This window comes from Vanessa atalanta, chromosome 1 (genome assembly GCF_905147765.1).
Source record: "Vanessa atalanta chromosome 1, ilVanAtal1.2, whole genome shotgun sequence".
NCBI lineage: Eukaryota > Metazoa > Arthropoda > Insecta > Lepidoptera > Nymphalidae > Vanessa > Vanessa atalanta.
In genome coordinates this window covers 7,097,784-7,113,135 of record NC_061871.1, presented here as the reverse complement: position 1 = coordinate 7,113,135, position 15,352 = coordinate 7,097,784, and the positions used below count along the sequence as shown (strand labels likewise).

The 15,352-nt window shown below is 31.0% G+C and overlaps 1 protein-coding gene across 4 annotated transcripts in view; it reads left to right on the top strand.

Annotated features, from left to right (window-relative positions):
• The window catches only part of LOC125067192 (band 4.1-like protein 4), a 35,801-nt gene that overhangs the window by 8,653 nt on the left and 11,796 nt on the right, over positions 1 to 15,352 (top strand). For all 4 annotated transcript variants that reach the window (XM_047675646.1, XM_047675663.1, XM_047675655.1 and 1 more), the window contains 4 exons: positions 3,568 to 3,676; positions 7,538 to 7,642; positions 8,074 to 8,195; positions 11,177 to 11,274. In XM_047675646.1, coding sequence (XP_047531602.1) covers positions 3,590 to 3,676; positions 7,538 to 7,642; positions 8,074 to 8,195; positions 11,177 to 11,274 — 412 coding nt within the window. In that variant the 5' untranslated portion in view covers positions 3,568 to 3,589. The remainder of the gene's footprint in view (positions 1 to 3,567; positions 3,677 to 7,537; positions 7,643 to 8,073; positions 8,196 to 11,176; positions 11,275 to 15,352) is intronic.

Sequence of the window (15,352 nt, the reverse complement as noted above, 5' to 3'; positions counted from 1 at the left end):
AGATGTTTATGTCTCGTTACATTAAATAGGTTAGTTTAAAACATTTCTATCAATCTGTTTAAAATTACGTATAATAATGTACAGATGTTCCGAATTGGCGTTGATTCTATATCCTATAAACAAATGAGAGATTTATCTGTAAAAACCTATTTGAGTGAATTGATTTTTTTTATATTTTGTCTATGATTTTATTTTTCGATCTTTGGCAGTTTTTGATAATTTATCAAGTTGAATAGTTACTACGAAAGCGATGTAGGAAAACTATTATTGTAATTCAATTATTTGCGCAATTTGTTTTAACTTTATATTTAAATTTGTTGTTTTTAGTTTATTTTTCTTTTAGTAAAATGTTGTCGTCGTAGTAACATTAGTGATTAAAATCAAGAAAATATTTATACTGAAAACACTGTTCTATAAATGTTTTTTAATGTTTTTCTAGTGCAATTTTTTCAAACACCGTATATTCAAAGATTCATCTTACACTGGTTTTAATTGCAAAACATAAACAATTAAAAGGTAAAGTATTTACAAAAATTAAAACAAGCAAGTAGTAACTATACTTGTAGTATTATTACTTACGTAAATTTTGATAAAATAAATTAGGTTAGGTTAGTGTAAGAGTATAACTTTTTCTATCTAATCTATTTATTCTTCTTTCTATTATATGTATAAATTAGTAAGAAAATAATCGATTTGTTATAGTAGATTTTAAATTTATTTCCGTATCATAGAAAAAAATATTTTAGGCTTAGCGTGTTATTTTAAATTAGCCGAAGTCGTGATTAATCCGTGTTAAATTTAGATTATACATGCCTATTTTGTACACATGATGATTACTTGCCTTAGAATGTTATTTATGTATTGTGGTCTAGTGGCTAGCTTATGCGGCAGACTCCGAAGACCAAGATTTAAACTCCGTGTGGGCCAATAAGTTATTAAATTTAGATAAGATAAATTCTCAGTAGCATCTCGAAGTTGGAAAGTTGATAGTGTTTTAACTCTCGTACCGCGAAAAGCACGAAATGGCGTTTTTGAGTATCAAAAGCCGATCTGTATTTGGCCTGTAGTTTACGTCTTAAAATAATGCAACTATCTACATACTCAGTGCAATACATGCAATTTAAAAGTGTTCCATTATATTTATACATAACAACATTTGTAAACAAACAAGATACACGATATACTGAGTTATTTATAACAATAATAATATGTAGTCTTTTTTCTCAACTTATTTAGTCGAACAGAACATAAATATGCAATCTTTACTGCTTTCGTTTCACTTTAAAAATAGGCGGCACGCAGCTCACGTATAATTAAACTTTAAAAACTTTATAACGTTATTTTTGGATACTTTATTATAACAGTAATTTACTTTATTTTAAACGAACCAAATATATTTTTTACTTTTCTGCAGATGTTTTCGATATATGTGTGTAATGTATACAGAGAATAGTTTTGGTATATTTTACCGTTAATTTTACCAAATAGTTGATTCATTTTGGTATAATTTAATAGTAATACCGAAGATTGTTTTCGGAATATTTTTTTAGCATTAGCAGCCCGTAAATGTCCCACTGCTGGGATAAAGGCCTCCTCTCCCTTTGAGGAGAAGGTTTGGAGCATATTCCACCACGCTGCTCCAATGCGGGTTGGCGGAATACACATGTGGCAGAATTTCGTTGAAATTAGACACATGCAGGTTTCCTCACGATATTTTCCTTCACCGCCGAGCACGAGATGAATTATAAAAACAAATTAAGCACATGAAATTTCAGTGGTGCCTGCCTGGGTTTGAACCCGAAATCATCGGTTAAGATGCACGCGTTCTAGCCACTGGGCCATCTCGGGTCGGAATATATCGATACAAAACCTTCATATAAGTAATATTGAAACCAAAATAAAATTTTATATCAATCAGAAAAGTGAGTTTAAAATTAATCAGCACGAAAAATCTTACCTTTTCACGCTATCGCAAAATGAATTCTTCATAAGATTTTTATTATTAAATTGAATGTAATATGGAAATGTAAATGTATACGGACATGTTTACAATAAACAATTCGAAAATAAAGTTATGAAACTGTGTACATAATTTTATCACTCAGATAATACAGTTTGTTTATTCAGGAAACATATTAAAACAGAGCTCGTTTCACCGATACACATTATTTCCCATGAGTATGTACGTGGGAACGTAATGATAATTGTTAAACTGTATTAATGCGATAGTCACAGTTTTTGATGCATTGTTCCAACAGCATAGACTTCTCGCATACATCACTCTAACAAAGGAATAAAACAATTTTTGCGCTATCGCGTCTTTATTCATCTTATTTTCTTTATTTTTCCACGTCTTTGCGAAACTGATAAAACAATAATTTGGATAAAGAAATATTTTTTCTATTCGTTTATTTATATATGTACAAAGTGTTATGATTACATTTTATTTTTGGTTAAAATGTTGTGGTTTGCAACCTCTTTGTCACTGAGCCAGTTCGTTAGTTACGAGTATGTATGGGATTTAGAGCCACCTACTCGTACAACCCACTGTGTGATTAAATAGTGATCTCCACTCCGCTGTAGCCACGTTCGGCGCAAAGCTACGTTGTCAATCGCAAATCTTCTTTTTATTTTCCGATCAGACAATGGCGGGAAAATGTTTTCTACGTGTGGGGGTACCGGGGGTCAATAGAGGGAGCACTAATCTCCGTCGGGGTCGTTTGGATTAATTGTTCGTATTGCCGTCTTTGTTTGTTTCGAAGTTTTACTTGTTAGAAGTTTGACCATGCACTAAATTCTTTTTACGGAGATTCCGAATGTCTTTCGGCATCGTCCATTTACCAGACTATCAATTACATTACATTTCTTGTGAAGCTACGAAATTCATTAATAGACAACACCGCATACGGTATTATGTACGAATAGGTTAAATCTAGATCTTAGATCTAGTGTAGTCTTGATATATTAAAATCAAAGAGAAGTAATAAATGTTCCTGTGGTAAGTTAAGTGTTCATTTAAAAAAATAAGCTCAACTTTGAAAGAGGCAGTTCATTACAATGGACGTCCGTCAATACGGCGCAACATTAAAATAGTACACGCGGCAAAAAAATCCGTCAAATCAAATACGCCTATTAGAGAGGGCGCGTAACTAATTAAAATAAAATTGTTAAAACAGTGAACGTAGCGCGTTCACCCCGGACTAACTTTTAACGAGGATATATTTGGTTTCGACTAACCCTTTGGTGATTTTACTATTGAGTCTCGTTGCAAATAACTCAGTAATTGCCTCCAAACAACTTCTAGCTTTGTGGAGAGAATAGCGATGTTGCGTCTATGATTGAACCACCAGCTTAATTACAGTAAAATTTAGCTCAAGATTAAGGTTAGGTAAAGTTAATTTTATGTTCAATTTAATTTTGAAATTAAAATATAAATTAATCAAAGATGAAAACTAAAATTACACTTACACAACACTAGCTCAAAATAAAATGCTTACGCTTTAAATATTTGTTTATAAATCCCTTTATGTCTGTCAAGGGCACTTTTTAAATTGTATTTGTTTACAGCTGGTGCTGACAAACCGACAAGATGATGGAATGCCTCTGTCCCGCGCCGCGCACGCTTGCTTGTCGCGTGGTGCTCCTCGACGAAAGAGAACTGTTGCATGAGATGCAGGTAACATTATTAATTGCTATCCATTATGTTATGTTTCACGGTTTACATGACGCAGAATTATGCTGGCATGTAAAAATGGATATTTATTAATATCCTGCCTCGTACTTTTATTAAAGGGAAAAGTTGAAAGCGAGCTGTAAACAAAAGCTGAGTTTGGTCAAACACCTTTCCTATAAATTCTTTAATACATTTCTATATCAGAAAATGGAAAGCTTATTTCGAAGCCGAGCTTGCTTCGACGGACGTCCCGACGGACGCTGTCGGTATTTTCAATTTCGCCGTATGATGAAACAACGCGTGGATTTTTTTTTCCGTTTCTTTTCCCGCACTTTTGAAGTGCAGCTATTCCGAGACGAATTATTTGAAGTACACCCAGGGGCTCAAGGAAGGTCTTTTATATGCGGGGCTCGGGTCCAAGGTGCGGGCGATGAATTCACTGAATCGTACGTCGACTCTATGAATATTAAATTCTATTTGGTTGGCATTGTCGCCGCGTGGTGAATGTGAGAGTGGTTCGCGAGCGTCGTACCCCGCGTATTACTCAAGCTTTCCTCGACGCCATCTGTCCTTACATATATTTCAAATAAGGTTTGTTAAATCGTAAACATTATAGTCTGTTTTTAAAATTATGACTTAAAGACGTCATGTAAAGCCATAATCTCTAGGATACACAATTGCTACTGCCTACCGGAATAATACATACTTATGAATTCAACATAACATCTTAATCTTTTGGTATTATCTCTCATGGCTTCAAACTTAGTAATGTTGCCTCAAACTTATATAAAGCCGAAAGTCATATAACTGAAAACAAGGTTAAACTTGGCGAAATACTTTTATTTGCCTTGAAATATTAAGGAAACTTGTTCTTGAAGCGTTCGTAGATATGTCGGGTTGAAATCGTTCAATTCGGCTAAAGTGGAAGCGACGACAGTTCGACATTTCTGCTAAATTGTATGGTTATTTTAGATAAATCGGCGTCCTTTCCTTCCAGTTTCCCCGTCTACAAAGGGACATTTGTCTCAAGCGGATTCGGTGACAACTTTTCTCCCTCCACATTACCAAATATATAAAGATTTATTTGTTCTAACTAGTGCCATTCCACGCCGGAGCGAGAGAGTGATTACACTCGATAACAAATTGCGTGATTAAACGAACCTTATCAATGTTTGCGAGCCAATTTATTTGAGTGTCCTATCATTTGCGAGATTTTTATATGTTTTCATCGCGAATCGAGGATTAAAAGTGTGCCACATTATCTAACATGCCATCAAATATCGTAGAATGATTAATTAATTATTTTTTTATTATCAAACTTTGCTACGGCTATTTTGTATTTAACTATTAATACTTACGAATAAATTAGATTTTAGTCTGTATACAAATAATTTAAGAGCATAACGGAATACGAGATATTAATATTCAAAAGAAGTCGTTTAACGCGTTCAAGATAGGAATTATTAAGCACTTGGGTCTGTATATTAATTTACTAATCGTTCTTAAAAAAATACTGTTAGCTATATTAAGTTCTCACGTCAGATAACAAAACCAATGAATGCAAGATTAAATATTTTTATATATTTGGTAGGTTTTAAAAGCTATCTTGAATCTTCGTTGATTTGGAATATAAATTCTACAGAGAAAAATCAGCGAGAAACTCAGTAGGTACTCTTTTGCATCAATTAAATTACATGGAATATATGTTAATTAAATGCAAATGAATCATTATTTTCCCGCATTAAAATCAACGAATATTAATACCACGATTTTTAATCATTCAGTCGATATTTTTTCAATGTATTATAATATAATATTTAAAATTGATAGACCAAGTTTAAAGTTCCTTCCTTTTGTTTGACCCATTTTAAAATGAAATAAAAAAATAAAATGTAAAAGAATTGCTCAGCAATTTACGATTGGAGAGTGAGTATTTGTAAAGAGTATTGTCGCAGCAGCAAATTGAGTCGACAGCATTTCACGGTCTACTGCGTAGATGCACCTCGTTCTCGTACCTCGTCTCTGCTTTATTGATGTCTTTGTTGCCTGTTGCTCGCGTTGATATTATAGCTGAGAACAATCGTCTACAAAGGTTGCTCGTTTGAACAATACTTCATTAAAGCTTTTTTTTTACAATGATAATTTAAATAAGTTATGGGCCTTATGTACCCTTAAACGAGTTCTAACATTCAATCATCAATCAAACGACTTCAGTGGTATAAAAGAGTTTTCACCTTATAATTAAGAGGACTGTTAAATTTTAGTACAATATAGTAATTCTTAAATAAACTAAAATTTGTTATAAAAACACAATATATTTTGTTATAGTCGAATGCACATAGCTGTACACTAAAATTAATGAACTCTCGCCGTAGGGCTTAATTAACGTGCAATAAGGCACAAAAAGATTGAAAATTAAATACTGCCATCGGTGAACTGTTTGTCGTTCCATACAGGCTGAGAGGCTGGCCCGCGGCTACTATTGCGTGCATGCGTAGGTACCTACTGCTATCGCCGCCAGATTTTCAAATCGTTTGTTGTTTTTTGATCTGAACATGCTCTGTTGGAAGCAAACTGACTCTGTTATTAAATCATTTATTATTCAACTCGACGAACGTTTCACATTTTCCCACAAACCGGCATAGTCTATAATGTTTGTGTTATTGAAACCGTGTTCAGTGTTCGTCTGTGAATGATTATAAATTAACAATAAATAGTTGCGTTGACGATATATCATATTTAACACATGAATGACCGCATAATTGCAATTAGTTTTGTCAAATTGTTATGATTGCAATGAAATGAATATTGAATGAAATTTCAATATATTAATATCGTCTGCTTCGTAACGGGTGCGTTAGAATTTCATCTTTCTTTATTTTGTAATATATAGGTTAAATAATATACTTATGTGTTTTCGTCTAAAAAAAAATATGAAAAATTCTTTTACCTTCTATTAGTGAATTTTATAGAAATTCACTGAAGCAGTTCTTACACTACATTGCGTCGTTATGGACGAAATGTTTTAGTTTCTCGACGGATCGTGGTTAAGCACTGAAAGAAAACGATTGATGACATCTTATTGCTTACGTACTTTATTAAAATTGCAGTTCCATTGCTACATCAATTACACAGATACGATTACGATAAAATCATTTACTTAATTATTTTATGATTATAACCCTAATATTTGATTACGAGTCGTATTTACTATTATTAGTATTATTTAAATTGAAATCTAAAGCGCTCGATATATATATTTCGCACTGCAATCAAAAATAAAAAAACGTAATAGGATAATTTTTAAACATCACATTATTGGCATATTGATAAGCACAAGCACGCATATCCCTTGAATGCGTGAGAGTTCGGATGCGTTCCCCGTCATTATACTGCCAGCATCATCATTGACTACTGGTCTTACAAGTTGCGTGGAAATAAGCTTAATTGTGGAAAGCCGCCAAGAAATGCTAATTGGAGTTATGTTTGTATCGTGGGAGATCGGATTGCATTTCGATGACTTTCTAACTTTGAAACTCTTTCGATATTCTCATTGATTTTATTATTGTTTACCGTTACAACATTATCTGCATAAAAATGTCGGTCATAATTTGAAAAAATAATGTATTAATACCAATGTTTAATTGTTAAACATTTTAAACAACAAGTTGTTCTTTCCTATTCGTGCGCGATTCTTACAAAAATATACAAAAAATAACATGATATTTTTTATATTTAATTGAACATTTTGCCATATTTTAACACGATATTGTATAAAATAATTCAATTTTATATGTTACTTTTAATCTTGTTAATTTTAATTAGTTAGTAGTTCAGAAATTAGCATAAGTTTCTTGTTCGCAGGATAACAGTACGGGCCAAGCTTTACTAGACGTTGTATTCAGGCACCTAGATCTTCTAGAGACGGCTTACTTTGGTCTGCGCTACGTGGATCAAGATAACCAGACGGTAAGTGCGCGTCTGATTTATTACGAGAGTGAATATTCTTGTTTCGTTCGTGTAAATTAGGGTTGGAGGAAGGCACGATTTGTGTTACTTAGAAATTCCTCTTCATAGCAATGCATATAAAAAAAATATATTTATATAACTGATAAATAAATAAGTATTGTATTGTAATACTTCAAAAAATGTACATAATCGACTAAGTGTATTTCACCAGCTCTTCTAAACTCCTTTGTGTTAAGCGATAATTAGACGTTGAATAAATATTTTTAATATTGAACTCATTTATCAGCAGACTCTATAATTGTACGGCGGTTTCCAAACTAAAGGTTTTCATATCCTTCCTAGTGTTTTCGAGGTATATTATTAGGGAGTGTTTATACATTATTTATGATTATCTTATTATGGGATGTATATTTTTTTTTTTTTTTTAATAGCACTGGCTCGATGCTGGAAAACGATTACGAAGGCAACTCCGCGGCTCTGATACACACACATTCTACTTCGGTGTTAAGTTTTACGCATCAGACCCGTGCAAACTATTGGAAGAAATAACCAGGTATCTATAATCCCTTAGTTAATAATTAGATTTATTTATTGATATTATCACATATATGGAATGTGGTTTAATTTTATGCTTTAAGTATGTTTGTGTACAAAATTTATTTTAAAGGAAAAAAATTAATGATAACATATAAAAAAATTAAATACACATTTATTTATCTAAATCTTTCAGAGGCAAAATTCTTGTGAGGCTAAGAACAAAATATGAGAGCTTCTTTTTCGAAAATTATAAAATCAAATGTTCACAGATTTTAAAAATAAATAAGAATAAAGGGATTATAAATAACCCCCAAAAATTATTAAACACAAAAACGCTTTTTCATTCATTCGTTCGTTTCGTTCTTTTCATTCGCATTTATTTCGAATTGAAATGATTAAGGTCTTTAAAGCATTTGAGATTTACGAATAAATTAAAAAGTAGTTTTGGCGTAAAACAGTTAATTTTAGGATTTACCCGGCTTAACCGTGAAACGGGTTACAAAGACTGCTTTCAAAAAAAATCTCAAATACACTTAAATATTCTGGACTTCAGGCCTGGCACAACGTTCTCGTTACTAATAATTTTGATTCATTTCATGTAAATTAACCATTCAGTCATTCAGTACTTAATTAAATAAATGATAAGAGAGGGACGAAACATATTTAATATTTGTGTAAATTCATATTTTAATGAAAAATTTCCAATTACCAATTGTAAATAACGATATTTTTATTAAAAATGCTCGATATTTTTTTTGATATTTATACAAGAGTTATGAAAAAGAAACAATTGAACGTTTAATTCGGATGTTATTAAAAAAAAAAAAGATTAAAAATACAAATGTAACTCAGTATAGTAGAGTAGACCTAGTATTTTGGTTAAGATCCCCGTATTTTGCTCACTTCCATCTTAGTTTTTATAACAGTCACTAACGTATATTTTTACAATGTTTACAGACTAAAAATGTTTCGTAGGTATTTGGTTAATAGGTTTAAACATGCTAAAATTCTGTTATCTGTAAAAGATCGAGTAAAGATATACAACAAATATTTTAATTAATTGCACGTTCAATTTTAAACAGTATACATTAAGTAATAAAATATAATATTATATCCGTATTTACAACTGAGATATGGTAATGCATTGCATTTATCATACCATATACGAAATGTGTATGTGTGTCTGAGGTTTTAGTCAAAGAACACGTTTCGAGAATATTCTGTGGACATATTTCGAATTTTGTATAAGCATCAAAATTTAAATTAATACTAATACTTATATTACGTTTTAAAAAATACTGGAAAACTAATTTGGAAGATAAATGATTTTTAAAGATAGTAATTATTTCTAAGCATTTAAATAAATGAATTAAATTGGGAGATAATATATCGTATAAGACAATACTATAATAGTGTTACAGACAGAGGAATGTGAGAATGAAGATAATAATAAAAAACATCTGCGCCACAAGCTCGTACATATTCGCATGTTGTGTCAGCATCGAGATGTCCCCAAACTCTTTCCATTTCACTATCTACTTACATTGTCATGCTTCAATGCAATATTGAAAAACCTACGAACGCTGCAAATTAAATAAACGTTCTAAATGCAGTTGAATCGTCTTTTTATATGAATAAATTATGTTTAATTACATCAATTGGGAGTTAAAAGCTAATAAAGTGCCGTGGAATAATAATGTTAGATAAGATTATATACCCTCGACACTCAGACTTCTTTAGTGGAGGAAATGTCTCACAAAACTTGGACACAATCCTGTTCTATCACAAAGGATTTTCCCCTTTTGACGGCATCAAGCCAATTTTTTAAGTTACAGATCCTTATTAAAGTCACAGACTTCATTGTTAAAGTAGATACACAATTGTACGTCTTTATTCCTTTACATTTATTGAGTAGGGAAATATACTGAGATAGCAGGTGGACAAAGTTTTACTCTAATTAAACGCTGTTTAATACTCTCGACGAGCTATATCGGGTAGATTATACTACAAGTAGTATAGTATGTCTTACGACAGTTACTAGTTCTCAACCTAAATACTGAAATAGAAAATAAATAATTTGAATTATGTTTATGTAAGTTATATAATTGCCCTTTGTACTAAATTTGCTAAATTAATTTGCTAACCTAAAGATATGTACAAGACATAAACTTATCACAATAAATTATAAAGGGTTATTAAAGTGTTCAAATTTGATGCCCTTAAAAGTAAATTTAAGAGTGGGTGAACAAAGAAGGACTAGCACACTCACAGTTAACCTGACGAGGCTGTAAACAGGCCTGGCTATGGTGTGAATGAATGCACCACGGCAATAGCATTACAGTACTTAAAGTATAGCTTTGTGTGAAGAAAAAGAGTCGCAGTTGCTTTCATTAAAAATAATTAGATGCACTTTCGTCCTACTACATAAATTAGGTAGCAACTCGATCTTAAAAATGTTGTTAGACTAAAATTACTTTTCATAATATCTTGTTATGTGACAAGAATATTTTGTTTGAGATTAAAACAACGGTGATAATTGAAATTGTTCAAGGAGAATGTTTAAGAAGTTTACTCACCTTACGACATCATAGCTAGTAGAACGAAATACCAGAATATTTTATTAAAATTTCGTTATTACGATGTTGACACGACCCCCCACGTCGCTCGCTGTTTCTTACATCGAACGGTCTTCCCTTTAGGTAAAGCGCCACATTTTAATATTCGTTATATCTTTTAAAATCTTTGTTATGATGCTCTTTTAATATTTAATTTCCTTTTAAGGGCTATGCTCCCCTAACGCTTTTACTCATCCCACAATACTTTATCGTTTTGGTAAAAATTCAAAAATAAAATCGCGGGGTATTGTAAATTATTAAGTAACCTTTCACGACAGGAAATATGGAAAGAAATTATCGGAGTGAAATAGTAGTGAAATATTGTTAAATTAAAGGAATAATTCACATTGATTAGAATTAACATGATTTTTAATTTGTCTAGGTACCAGTTATTTCTACAGTTAAAACAAGACGTCTTGCGTGGTCGGCTACCGGTTAACTTTGACCTTGCTGCCGAGCTTGCCGCCTACGTGTTACAATGTAAGTTTTACATTACTTTATTTTTTTAAATAATTTACTTACGACTTCCTAATAAATACTATATTCATCTTTTGTATTTTCTTATAAAATATATTAATATTCATAAATATGTCATTGTAAGTTGAAGTCTATATTTCAAACCGTTAGTGCAAAGTACCTATATAAATATGTTATATATTTTAGTTTGTTATTAATATGGTATTTTACTAATATATTAAGATTATTTATGTCTTATTACATAGAATTTTAAGAGCGTGTGAGGACATGAATTTAAAGTACAACATCTTCAATTTGCCCAGCTCTTTAGTGAGCTTGCACTTGTACGAATTGGAGCGACATCTCCTGAGACTCCTTAGCCCGTGAGATTCGTACAAATTATAAATATGAGTACATTTTCCAAGTTTGTTAACACTATCATAAACACAGCTACAAAGGTATAGTTCATTATTTTTTACTTACCGTTTAACGTAAAACTTAATTGTTAAACATAATTTTATCACGCACTACATACTTAAAAATTACGCTTTAAATTTTTAAAATAAAATTAAAAGTCGTTATAATCATACATTTTAAAAATGTGTTAATGTGATCTCATTAAAATTAATAAAATATGTTAAAGGAGATAATATATTAGTATTAAATAAAACTTATGAGCGGTATTTAAAAAAAGTTTTGATCATATTATAAACAGCTTTTACCTTAATTATTTTTTTTTATGATAATATAGTAAAATCTTGTCATTTTTTATAGAATAAAAGAACTAGGTAGGTGGTTTTACATAAAAGTAATCGTTATGTTTGAGGTACGATAAACAGTTAGGGCTCTATTGTTATAACCAGATAAGCTCTGAATGGCGTTAGGTTATTAGCCAATTTGGTCATGGCTATCATGCCTAGACCGACCAGTGATGCGTTTTAGCTAATAGATCGGACAATCGCTTTCATCGCTAAGTGTGCACTTATATTAATGCAACAAACAAACAATGAAATAGCATTTTTACCTGAAAATTTATTTAAAATTACAATTTTTGAATATCGAGTTTGTTTCGGTAGCAGTTTATAAACTTGGAATGTTTTTCCTGTTTGGGTGTTTGTAGAACCAAACGGAAAAGCGGTTTGGTCGGCCGCACTGTGCTTGATTCCACAACTTTAATTTTGTGGTTCTTCAGTTCGGGACCGCCATAAAATGTTCTTACTTTGTGACTTTGAACTAGTTTGAAATATTTATTCAACGCAGTTATGGTTGTACAGTCTCTTTAAAATTTAGATGTATCATTTTTTAAATATGAGACGAATATGTGTTTTGTGTTGGCATGTTGTGGGTGTTATGTGTTCTATACTTATTTATAATAATATTTATTTTACAACCGTTTGTAACGCTTTTCTTATGGTCTGTGTTCTTTTTTTTTGGTTTTGGGCGCACAGAACTTGAAAGATATTATCATATACATATTACCTTTATATATTTTGTATGTTGTATGAAGCGGACTCGTTTTCCTGTGGTGTAATTTCATCATTATATATAAAATTTTAACTCTCCCAATCTAAACAACATATTTACAAAGATATATGATAGTAGCAACGACAACGTATGTTATATTTTAATATTATATTATTTTAGAGATAATTTCATCTTCCTTGTTCTTCATATACGTGTGATACTTACCGGCTAAACCTTTGCGAGCGATGTAATGGTTAAAACAATGAGAAGTTAAATAAATGGTAATGGACATTAAGTTCTCCACAGAGAACCATTTCGTTGCTAAGTTCTCTGTATCTTACAAATAAAAACAAAATAGTGTAACAATCTGTTCAACATTCCGTGTCATAATTGTGCCGTGCACGCAACGGAATAACGAATGAAATTGTGGTGCCTCCGGCTGAGTGCGAGGACGTTGACTCACCGCCAGAGGCACTACTTCCAAATGACCAGTTACCCTGATATTAAAATGTCCAACCTATCTAACAAGCGTATAAAAGAAAATAGATCATATTATTAAAGCGAAACGGTTTGTTTGTTTGTGTATCTGTAAGTTTTAATAATAACCTTTTAAATAATTGATTGTAAGAACATGAATATCACCATTGTAACGTCAATAGTCTTTAAAGCAGATAAAACTGCGAAGCATATAATATTATAATTTACTAAATCCTTCTTCGAAACTTGCTGTATTTTCTGCTAATAGTTTTATGCACGTCGTCTAATTTAATAGATAAATTTAGATACTACTATAATTTATTAAAAATCATATAAAATTGTAAAGGACTTTTCCTTAGAACTAATTTTAATTTTAATTGCTAATTAGCTATAAGAACAATTCTTGTATCATACAATATAGCCACGTCATCCAGACACTCCAAATTAATTCAAATAAGATACAGGATCTGGTTAGTATCTAGCATACAAAGTTCTACAAAATAATTGTTACATAATATCAATGTAAAATATATTTTACTATAACATAGTTTAAAATATAGTAATTGTAATATAATTATACTGTTGGTCAATTTTATTTACAGATTATTTTTTCATATATCATCATTATATTTATTTTTACAAAATATTACTTCAATTAAAATTGAATCGAAATAAATTATGGTATATGATGTCAGTTATTTAAAACTTCTTACTTGTGTATGAATAATGATAAATAAATGCCATTGGGAACACTTTCGTGTAACATGTAGAGACTTACAGATCTCTTATACAAAGTGTTCGTGTAGCTGTTATGGCAAACGGCACGTTTACTTGTAAACCTCCCGGGCTGAAAAATTCACTCTATTTACTATTATGACATAATAAGCTATATCTCAAGAAATACGCAAGTTATAATAGTACAATATAGTCGGCGTAAGTCTTGAACCTAGAAACACTAACATAATATGAAAGTTTTATATCAATCAGATTAATTGATTTTTCGTCAATTTTTTACAAAGTTTGGAAAATATTAGGTATCGTAGTATACATTTTTCTTGTCTAGAAACATTCCTTAACTTAAATGACTACAAATTATATCGATTATTATACAACAAAATAAATTTAATTAACGAACAGCGACGACATTTCTCTACGAAATTATTTATTATAATATTTGTGTGCTGTGGTGACAGAGACAGTTTTATTATTTATTTATAAAGACGAGGGAATATGACATTTACGGGAATAAACTATCAAACTTCAAAGTCAAGATCGGTCTTAGTTTTTTTAAACACGGAAACAACTATCGCTATAATGAAATTACTAACATTTGCCACGTACAGTGATTGTATAGACGCACATGAGTATGTATTTAGAAATCAATACTGTAGTATATGTCTTTTTTCAATTCATTCAATTGGCTGTATTATCCAATGGACTATAGAGTCTGGTTCAATTCCGCCAGAGCCAACCGCGGCAGCTATTGTTAAGCTATTTACTCGGGCTGATAATTGCAAAAAATACGAGACTGTTTAAACAAATTTGAAACCTATTCAGCACAAAACATGTTACTGTTTTAATATATATAGTATATATAGCAAAAAAAACAGAAAACAATCCTCCTGACCCAATATGAAACATAATATTTCAATAAAATACTATAATATGTAAAATTTGTTCGTTTAAGTACCATGTCTTATTAAAGTGTTTTATGATGTACATGTTTTCAAAATTGTATATTTAATTTTGTTATATCTCGTGCCATGTTTGTCTATTTTTGTTTTTTGCTCGTAGAGGAAATTAACGTCTTCCTTACCTTTGAAGATCCACGTCGTCAGTTAATTACCACTCCAATCTACTTCTTGCATCAATATTTATATATTAATTATGTGTCTTTCTGTATAATTAATTAGTATAAGTAATATCGTCGGGCGAAACGAAAATTTATCTCTGTTTTTCGTATTATTTTAAACAAGTTCACATAACAAAGCCTATGTGTGTAATTTATGTTTTGCTACTTTTTTATTTTAAATTGGTTATATTTAATCCCTATTCAGTAACGAATTTTAGTAAGTGAATAAGACCCGAGAGATATTTGTTCATTATATTTAATATTGTAAGGAACAAAAACGTGTCCTACTTGGGTGAAATTTTACAAAAC